The sequence below is a fragment of the Lolium rigidum genome, chromosome 7 (assembly GCF_022539505.1).
Source record: "Lolium rigidum isolate FL_2022 chromosome 7, APGP_CSIRO_Lrig_0.1, whole genome shotgun sequence".
Classification (NCBI taxonomy): Eukaryota; Viridiplantae; Streptophyta; class Magnoliopsida; order Poales; family Poaceae; genus Lolium; species Lolium rigidum.
Window position 1 is genome coordinate 260,179,403 of NC_061514.1, and position 10,805 is coordinate 260,190,207.

General features: G+C 47.6%; 1 protein-coding gene across 1 annotated transcript; it reads left to right on the top strand.

Moving 5' to 3' along the window:
- Window positions 1-238: 238 nt before the first annotated feature.
- LOC124672685 (putative FBD-associated F-box protein At5g22720) lies at window positions 239-4,810 on the top strand. Its single transcript, XM_047208876.1, has 5 exons — window positions 239-642; window positions 2,496-2,976; window positions 3,454-3,609; window positions 3,697-3,912; window positions 4,754-4,810. Exons 1-5 carry the CDS (start codon window positions 239-241, stop codon window positions 4,808-4,810), a joined length of 1,314 nt encoding a protein of 437 aa, XP_047064832.1.
- The last annotated feature ends 5,995 nt before the right edge of the window (window positions 4,811-10,805 follow it).

The window sequence follows — 10,805 nt, forward strand, 5'->3', positions numbered from 1 at the left end:
GGCAATTTACGCCTGGAGCAACAATTTATTCCGAATCTAGCCGCCGCCGCTAACGGCGGGATTGTACTTGAAGCGGAAGAACTCACCGCAACTTCAACCGATCCTTGCGCAGGTCTGATCAATTCCTCCGGTCGCGTTCTTCACCTGCAATGTAATGCGAACTTCCGTGGAAATTTCTTCGTATAGCCAATTTGCCGCGACCATCTAAAACCGAAGCGCAGACTATCTGTTCGACGAAATGTCCCGCAAGAAAGCCAAAGTTGACGCTGTCGAGGGAGATGCTGCTGCCGCCGATGATCGTCTCAGCGCCCTCCCGGACGAGCTCCTCCACAAGGTCATGTCGTTCCTGAGGGCATGGGAGGTGGCTCGCACCTGCGTGCTCTCGCGCCGCTGGCGCAGCCTCTGGGCTTCTGCGCCCTGCATCAACCTCCGGGTCTGTTGCGAAGCCCGCCACCGCCCGCTCCCCATGCAACTTTCCAGGTTCGCCAACCACTTCTTGCTCCTGCGGGAGGTGTCTGCGCCGTTGGACACACTCCGGCTCCTGTCCAGCCCCACCCATAACGAGACTCTGTACTACCCTTACACTTCCAGCCCCGAATATGACGATGACGGGGATGACTACTGCTGCACGGATGTCGAAATGTGGATCCGTGCTGCCATTAAGAGCATCTCCAGTCGCGTCCCCCAAACCGTCCCCCAAACCGCGCCGGATTGAGCGTTTGGGGGACGTGTTTTGCTCGTGCCGCGTTTGGGGGACGTCGCTCCCCAGCCGCGTCCCCCAAACGCCGCCCCCAAATGAATATTTGTGCAGGAAAATAAAGGTTTTCATTCAATTTTGATTATATATTACAAAGTTTGAATGAAAACGGCTAGATTTCATCTAAACCTAGGCTACTGACCGCCCGGCGGCGCGTTCGACGGCCCCGCCCGTCGTCGCCTCCCCTACGCCGCAGCTCCTCCTGCGCGCGCCTCCTCTCCTTGCGTTCGGCGGTGGCCGGACGGTGCCGCTCCCGCCGATAGTCCTCCTCCGCCCTCCCCGCTCGGGCCGGCAGGGAGGGAGAGCTCGATGGCGCGACGAATCTCCGCCTCTTCGCGGGCACGGGCGTCGTCCCGGAGCTTCTTCTCCGACGCGAAGGACTCGACGAGGGCGCGTTGCTGATCGGCCGTCTCGTCCGGGTGCGGGGCGTCGTCGTCGGACCAGTCGAACTCGTCGTCGTCGTCGTCGTCGTCCTCCACCTCGGTCTCCTCCGCCTCGGCCTCCTCCTCCATTGGCGCCTCCTCCTCCACATCTGTTGGCGCCTCCATCATCGCCGCCGCATACGCGTCGGCCGCCGCAACTGCTCCGCCCGCCTCCCCCATAGCGCCGTAAGCGCCGACTCCCGGCCGTCGACGCTCCTCCGCCGTCGCCTGCTCGCTGGAGCTCGATCGACTCACGCCGCCGGCGCTCGGTCGAGTCACGCCGTTCACGGAACCGGCGCCCGCCGCTCATCGCGCCGGCGCCGGCGGTCGTCGGCCCATCGCTGCTCCATCTCCTCCCGGTACCGGCGCCGTCGCGCCTCTTGTCCCGTCGAGGCGTCGAACGCCGCAACGGTGTCGCACTTCGCTGCTCCTGCCACGCTGCTGCCGCCGCGGCCTCCTCGGCGGCGGAGGCAGGGCGGAGAACGCCGCAAGATCCGCCGCCTGCTGCGCCTCACGCCGGCCGGCGGGCCTCCTCCTCGAGTGCCTCCTCGAGTGCCGCACGCCGCAGCCGGCTCGTCAATGGAGGAGACGGCGGTGGAGGGAAGTGGCCATCGCCGGGCGGTTCGCCATTGCCACCGGTGATGGAGGAGACGGCTGTGGAGCGACGAGGGCTGTGTTTGTTGCCGGCGGGGTGTGGTGGCTACCATTGATGAGCCGGGAGACCTTTTATAGACGCCGGCGTCGGGAAGAAAGCGCGGGAACGGACGAGAAGAGGCGGGAAGATCGCGCGGGAACGGGCGGTGGCGTGCGAACGCCGGCGACGCGTGGAGGCCGCGCAGCACCGACGAGACGTCTCGCCTGCCCCTCCGTCGCCATTAAGGCAAAGATGCCGCCGTGTGTCACTGCGCGCGAATAACTTCCGTCGCGAGGTAGGCGACGGTTAGGTTAGAATTAGCCGTGCCGCCGGACGCGTCGGGCCCGCGTCGGTTGGCCTCGCTTTTCGTTGTGTCCGGCGTCCCCGGAGCGTCCCCCGTGGGACGGGGACGGGCTCGGGGCGCCGGACACCGTATCGGGCCGCGCCGGACAAAAAAGGGCTTTGGGGGACGCGGCTGGAACGCTTTTTTTGTCCGGCGCGCCCCAAATCGCTTTGGGGGACGGTTTGGGGGACGCGACTGGAGATGCTCTAACCGTGGGGCTCGGTTTATCCAGCTCAGTCAACATCCAAGGGATGAGGCCTTCTCTGACCTTAGGAGCGTGCCCGTCATCTCCTGCCACCTGAAACACCTGCACCTATCGGGTACAATATTGCATGACAGGACATTAACACAGCTCTCTTCTCAGTGTCCCTCTCTGGAAGTCCTGGAGCTCAAGGAGTGCTTCCTGGATGGCCCCCAGATATCGTCTGCCTCACTTATTAGTTTGACCATGGTCGAGTGCAGGATCATGGCGGATCTCTCCGTTGCTGCTCCTAACCTCATATCGCTGCACTGTGTCTGTCCGTACCACCGTGCTCCTTCATTCGAAAACATGGCGTCTCTGGCCACGGGCACCATCATGCTTAATGACTCTTTCTTGCATGATAAGTTCGAATACAAGTACAAAGATCTCAATCCAGATGTATTTGAGTGTGACAGCGACGAAGGCAGTGACTCAAATGATGATAACTATGATAGTGATGCTGATAGCGACTTGATTACCTGTGAAGGATTCTATGGTGCTAAAGTTTTGGGTGGCCAAAATGTTATCTGCAGCCTTTCAAATGCTACAAGTTTGGAGCTGATAGCTGATGCCGGAGAGGTATAAATATGAATATGTTGCTGATATCTTTCTTTCAGTATGTTATATTTGTTCAACTATTATGGATTTGTCGGTTATTTTCTTTGCAGAATTTTTTGTACTTTACAAAACCCTTTTTTTGGCTGTACATCCAATGTGCTATGTGCGCATTTTGCATTCTAATACCAATAGCTGGTTGCATACTCAACAAGTGACCTGATGAGTTGTGGGAAACAACCCTATCATTATTGAAATAAAATTTTATAAGCAAAGCACATGGATATGAGTAGCTTGCCAGGAGCATTTTTTGGTATCCTTTTTCTTTTCCAATGTTGTGTCCTTATCGGCATGCCTACATTCTAAAGATAACATACTCTTACACAACTTGACCAGAAGCAAACATTCACTTCCACACAAATATCCAATTGATTGTACGTTCACTGTGTTATTTATGTTTTCTTTGAACTGAACTAATTCACTTATGTGTGGCATATGAAGGTGATCCTGAATAGGGAATTGGAAATGTGCCCAATTTTTAGCAACCTGAAGGTGTTATCCCTTGGTGAATGGTGTATGGCTGCTGACCTGCATCCATTAGTTTTATTCCTGCAGCATGCTCCAAATCTGGAGAGGCTTTTTCTTAAACTTAAAATGGTATGAGCATTGTTGTACTGCTTTATATTTGGCTGTGATAAGTTAGTTTGGACCTATTTCATGACGTTCATTTTGTTCTGCGACAAGGACCATGAGGAAATAGAAGAGAATATCAATCCAGAGGGTAGTTCATTTGCTTGCAAAGACCTTGCAACAGTCAAGATAAAATGTCACAAGGAGGATGAAAGAGTTCATGTGTTAGCACAGTTTTTCGTGGCTAATGGCATAGCCATGGAAAAGATATCTGTCGATCACCGTCCGACTCGCGTCACTCGCCAAACTTGTGAGTCATTTATTCTTACTGTATCTTGCAAAAGTCTTACATTATTACTATTTTTGTTAAATGATACTAAAGCCACAAAATGTTGTTATATTTGCAAGGTGATTACATTATTACTATTTCTTTTACAGTAAAAAAATTACTCCCTTCGATCCTTAGAAAGTGTCTAGAACTTAGTACAAAAGTTGTACTAACTTAGTGCAAAACTGACACTTATTATGGATCAGAGGGAGTATTACTATTTTGGTTAAATGATAAGGCTTCTGTTTAAACTTGGAGTATGTTTTTGGAGCTTGATCTGAACTTATACAATGTAAACTTATTCGCTTCCTCGCACTTCAACCAGGCCAATCGTTGGCCCTAAGACGCTGATGTGCCGAACTGCAGTTTGGGCGGTAAGATCTTAAATCTCACTACATAGCTATCCCTTTACTGTAAGGCTTATAAGTCTTATCTGATACTGGAAATCATCACTTTGTACTTAACATAGATTTGAGGGACAAGAAACTATCTACATTTCAAAATATTTGGCATCTTTGTTTGCGCACGTTCTCTAAAGTTTTACTTTCACTATTTTTATTAATACGTCTGAAAATGGTATTGAACTTTAGTTTTATAATGATGTTTGTTATGACAAATCTAACAATACCATTTAAATACATCCAACTGAACAACAATAAAGAAAATATTGATAAATATAACTAAATTTGACTGTTTAAGGTGAAAAGTGCTAGTTATTTTGAAACGGGAAAGTAAAATCTTCCTGCAGCACATTACTGTTATAGGGGTTCTGATCATTTTTTGTTTACTATGGAATTTGGAACAGTGGAATGCTATCTTGATGTCAAAATGTTCTCCATGCAGATGATTACTGTCATATTCTCCCACCAGGCACAGATCACGGCTGCAGAACTTGAATAGAGTTTCTGATGCTTCTTTTGCGTACCTCCTAAGTCTAAACTATGTGTGGGCGTGTGGCTATATGAAACCCTTAAAAGTCAAGATTGTTTTTCTCTAGTGTGATGAGTTAACATTATTATATATAATCAAGTTTGGTTTCTTCCTTAAGCGAGTACTATGAAATGATGTTACCATGGTATTGCAGAATATCCATACTAAGGATGACAAGCTGCGCCCCACAGGAAGAGTTGGCATGTATGCTTTTTCATATATACATGGTTTAGCAGAAAATATTATTGGCGGGTTCTTATATTTGATATTACGGAATTCTGTGTGCAGACATGTTCTCTGTTCAACTACCATTGTCATGTTTGACTTCTTTCTGGCTGCAGAACACTTTTTTTTTTGAAAAACCACAGTAGCTTTGCTACAGCATATTTTTTTTTATTTTGCGTTTGAGTGCAGTTTTATTGCTCTGAATTTGATCCACTTGAACTCTTCCTTGAATAAAGTTTTAGTTCTTTATAAGCTGGGAGTGACATTCTGGAAGATGTAAGCATTCCTCGTTTTCCAAATAGCCCAAACTGCAAGAATCACAATTTCCATGAAGAATGCTTTTTGGATCATCTGTTTTAGCTGCTCAATGCACTCCAAGTGTGAGCTCGACTGAGGGATATTCCTGCCTGGACAAATGTACCTCCAACATGCAGATGCAAACTTGCAACAGAAAAAGAGATGATCCCTTGTCTCCAGCACTTAATCGTTACACATGATGCATGAATAATCATCAGTTAAAAAAAGAATAATCATCAATGAAGAATGTTCTTCTGAGAAGCAAATATCTGGTATTCAGGCGATCTAGCGGAAGTAACCAACATAAGACCTTATGCTTCTTTTGACAACAGCTTTTCCAAGGCCATTGGAAAGCCTCTAGCGGCTGATCCGAGTTTTTAAGCAGAGCATAAGCCTTGGCAACTGAATACGTAGTGCCCCATGGACATGTCCAGTCATCCTTCTCCACATCTCCCTGCTTAGTTATCAAGAGCTGCTCAAACTCATGATATTCAAGGTAGAAGTTGTACATGCTACAGGTGCTCTATTCACATATATAAATTCTGAAGGACACTGGAACTGGAGCCCCTTCTCTAATGTTTTTCGTAGTATCACTTGGCCGGATGCGTTCCCTTCAGTCTTCCCATCTAGTAAAACAATTTTATAGAGCATTAAACTGAACGATCTGACTTGAAACAAAACGCTAACGGTTCCTCTCTATAAATGCATGTCACTTTCGATAGTAAGCAAAGAGAATTTTACATCATTCTCGTGAATTACGCCTGATATTCTGTGGTTGTTGCTAGACCAGCAGTACGACACATTTGGGGAGGGCGTACTGACCACAAGTTCGACCATCTGATCGTCACAGGTACAAAATCTTTACTCCAGTGCCCGCTTTGCACATGTCAATTCGACTAGTTAAGGATGAAGCATACTCTTGTTGTCTTCAGACAGCTTTGCACCTCGCCGTTCTTCGTTACTGGCCGGTGCCACCGCCCATGATGCGACATGGTTTTAGTTGGATTCTTCGTCACAGAGGTACTGCGCGGGAAAATATGCTCACTTACTGTGGATATTCTTGCTTGAATGTAGCTAGCTTTTACTCCATCTAACTACTTGGATAGGACTGCAGAAGAACGACGGTTCAGCTATTGAAATACCTGTGGATGAAGTCTCTTTGATTCCAGAATTCTGAAGGAACAACATTCCACCGTTAGGCCCTATATCTGGTCTTCTGTATTCCTGCGTATAAACTGAAAATTGGCAGCAGAGAACGTTTTTCTCATGAAGCTTCCGCATTCCAATCATGTCCGAATAATCCGCAAAAAATTCAAGCTTTAATTTCAAAAGTACTCCCTCCGGTCATTCTTAATTGACTCAAATTAGTATAAAATTACTAAATTTGAGTCAATTTAAAAGGACCGGAGGGAGTAGGAGTGTATTTTAATTCGCCGGTTTGAGCTGGCTGTCGCATACGCCTACGTCAACCCCGATTGACATAGCGAGGACATGAAGTGTCTTGTGAAGGTCGAACATGCAGGGCTGGTAGTGGTAGATGCTACACCTCGGTGGCTGGGCCTGTACTGAATGAAATTAGTACACCTTTTCACTATGAAAAAGAAGAAGAGAGAATCGCAATTGCCGCCATGCAAGTTGCAGCTTCTGCCCATCAAAAACAAAACACGTTCTAAATTCGCTCGGTCAACTTGCCATATCAAACACTAGTGGGCTAGTCCCATGCCGGTGGGCCGGCGCAGCAACAGTGATGCCGTTTGACGCGTGCTCCATTGACGATCTAGTTGACTCATGTAGAGCGACCAAGGAAGCCAGGGAACAGGACGCGAATTCTCTAAAAAAAGGCCAACCTTCACGAAGGGAAGACAACTTACTCCGCATGCGACAAGTGGCGCGCTGTGGTGCCAGAAAATCTCTGGGAAGTAGCCTCCCTGCTCGCCACGTGTCGCAAGGGGAAGCAATGTGGGGAGGAGGGAGGAGAGAGAAGAGCTGGGTTTGGTCAGTTTTTCCCTTTTTTTCGTAGATTCGTTTTTTCAAAATAGAATATCTTGAGAACCGTAAGTCCAAATGACGAACCGTTTCCACTTTTGAGATCCTCTTGTCGAGATCTTCAAAACTAGATCCCATGTTGATAGGTTTGGAGATACTTTTTTTTCGTACTTCCTATAGTACTATGATTGTACTCGTGTTGTGTATCTAAGTGTACTCGTGCATGAACTGATAAGTACTTCTATTTTGAATGTAGTTGGTGCATTTTTTCCCTTTATTCGTGTGAGCAACTGTACATGTACTCGTTCGTGTGCGCGACTGTACCTGTCTTATGTGGACGATTGTACCTGTACTTGTTCGTGTAGGCGACTGTACTTACTCGTGTGCGCAACTGTACCTGTCTCGTGTGCGCAACTGTACCTATACTCGCTCGTGTACGCGACTGTACCTACTCGTATGCGCAACTGTACCTCCTCGTGTGCGCGATTGTACTTGTGCTCGCCCGTGTGTGCAACTGTACTCGTGTATTGTACGTAACTGTACTCGTGTGTTATACACAACTGTACTCGTGTGTTATACGTAACTGTACTCGTGTATTGTATACAATTATAACTGTGTGTTATGTGTAAGCGTACTCGTATTTATACCTAACTGTGATTACAGAGATGCAAAGACGTACTTCTTTATTTAATGTACTTCTCGATGCAACTAAGAAAACCATGCGGTAGTGCTGGTGGTGGATCACGGGTATATCCAATTGATTCGATTCCATGCATGTACCAAAGCAGCTACAGTAGCTAACTATGAATGCATGGCGTGGTGCGAGTCTGGAGATGTACTCGCGCGGGGAGCGTTGCGTACCTACGCGCGGAGTCGCGTACGTGCCGGGGGAGCCGCGAAAGGAATCTGTACTCGCGCCACCGCGGATCGCTCTTGCGGGAAATGAGCGGGAGCCGACACGCGTCAATCTCTGGTGCGTTTTACGGGAGGAAGTTTCCCTTCGCGAAGGTCGGTCTCTAGGTAGTGGTACCCAACAGGACGCCATGGTCTGATTCGAGGACGCTGGACCAGGTGACGAATGTGTTGCCTCTCCTCTTTGACTATTTCCTTCTTTGCGTCGGCGTCGAGCCGGCATGCCCATCACTGCCGATGGTGGACCGGAAGCTAGGCACAAGGGGATGGCAAGCCTCTTTGACTATTGGCCTGCTGCATGTTTGGAGAAGAAATAACCCATCCTGTACTGGACTTGCATTTACAAAAATTGAAATTGGACCACTTGAAACTTTATAATTTGGCACTAGCTCTTCTTTCGCCTGTGGTCAAGCTTGGACGAAATCTCGGGAGCGGCGTGCCATATAATTCTCTTCTTTCGAACGTCAAATCATACCAAAAAGCTGGAATTTGTAGCATTTTTAGAACTTATATAACTATAAATTGATATGGCTCTCAAAGTATATTTCTAACATGAATATATGTATAAACTACTCAAAAATTAAAGAAATACACTAGTTAACCATTGACTTTCACAATTATCATCATAGAGCCATGTAGTTAACCACAAGAAGTAAATTACAGTAGACCGATAATTGGTTATCCTCTCTTTTCCAATCTTTTGATACACTAAAATCAGATAAAAGTAAATACTCCTCCGATTCATATTACTTGATGCTCAAATAGATGTATATACAACTAAACTGTGTTTAGATACATCTATATTAGCATCAAGTAATATAAATCGGAGGGAGTACAATAGACTGATAATCCCTTCATAGATTGTTCATCTCTTCTCCAATGCACGCTCCTGTTTTAGCCTCTCTAACTTCTTGCTGTATTCAAGACTGCATCAAACAAAGCAGTTAGATCATACGACACTTGCGGCAAGCTGTTCAAGGAACGAGGTCATTCAAGGTGAGAGTGAGCCCCAAATATCGAAATAAACCAAAGCAAAACAGCTGGAGTTAGTTGTCTATAAAAATACAGCTAAACAGTCCAAAAAATTAAAGCAGAAAATAGTCTTGATGACGACCGCATCTATCTTTTGCTCCACTTGAGCTTGTGTAACACCTATAGAAATTCTGAAAGAGTTTTTAGCAATCTCGTACCAATTATTTAGATAATTCCTTATTTGACACTAGTTAAAAATTTGATTCCTTATTTAACCTACTTTCTTCCCTATTTGACACCTGGTGTAAATTTCTTTCTTTATATGATATTACGGTCCATCCCATTACACTTTGCCGCCGGTTTATTTTCTACCAAGCTACCCCTCCAATAGTCCATATGCAAGGAACGAAATAAACCGAACTCAAATCCTCTCGTCCCATGTCCCCTAGTCCTAGCGACGGCTCGACACATAGTGGTAGTGACTAGAGCTATGGGAGGCTAGCGGGTGGCTATAGAAGGCATCCAAGGTCGAGCCTCCGTACGATGACCTAGGTGCAACGGCGGAGGATGGTCAAGGCGCAGCAGCACCCGTCGGCTGCAGGAGGGTTGGGCGCGGATACATGCTCAAACTTGGGATTGGCTTATGGCATCTTCGGCGGTAGACACAAACGGACTGAGGTTGTTCGAACATGTCTGCGCAGGCAGGAGCACGGTCAAATTGTGCAACCCAAACGGACCGAGCACCGCGGACCGGCCTGCACCGACCCATTCCACTCTCAAATTTTGGATGGAAACAGAATCACGTGGACAACAACCGCGTAAGCGCACACCCCTCTATTGTCCTCCCCGGGCCATCCCATCAGCAACACACTCTCTGTCCACACATGAATCAAACCCCCTCTCCCTCCCTCTCCCTCCTCTCCCTCTCTTAGACGGAACACTACTACGATGCCAATATGCCATTCCTCCCTGTTGTCAAAGCAGGGCGCTGCCTGTTGGAGACTAGACCTCCTGCCGACGTTGTTGTAAGAACTTGTCGCTATCGAAGGAGCACGGGCCCTGCATCTATTCCTACCATCGCCCCGGTCGCTAGCACCACCTTCGGCCACACTGTTGTTGGGGGTAGTTGCCTTTTGTGGTTGTCTTCCGTAATCTAGCCAGGGTAGGTTGACTTCGCCAACTGTAGGCTCGGACCCGCCCACCAACCGAGGAACCTAGGACATGTTCGTTCATTTGCTCGACCCAATTTGAGGTACGATCTCGGTCCCTATTTTGTAGGGGTTGACTTGCGCTGACACCGACATTGATAATATTGACAAATATATGACCATTGTCGTTATGTTGTGCATAGATGGACAATAACTCGATCAAGTTCTTCTATAATCATTACATCGATACATTGTCTGACGATGAGTCCGACCGTGATACCAAAATTTGGATGGCCATGGAAACCCACATCCATGAGCACAACATGATGTTGTTTACAAAGTTCAAGGGCTCAACTAGGCCACACAATGCCAATTTGAAGCGTAGTCGAGAAGGTGGCCATCATACTCTGCAAGGACTACTTCCA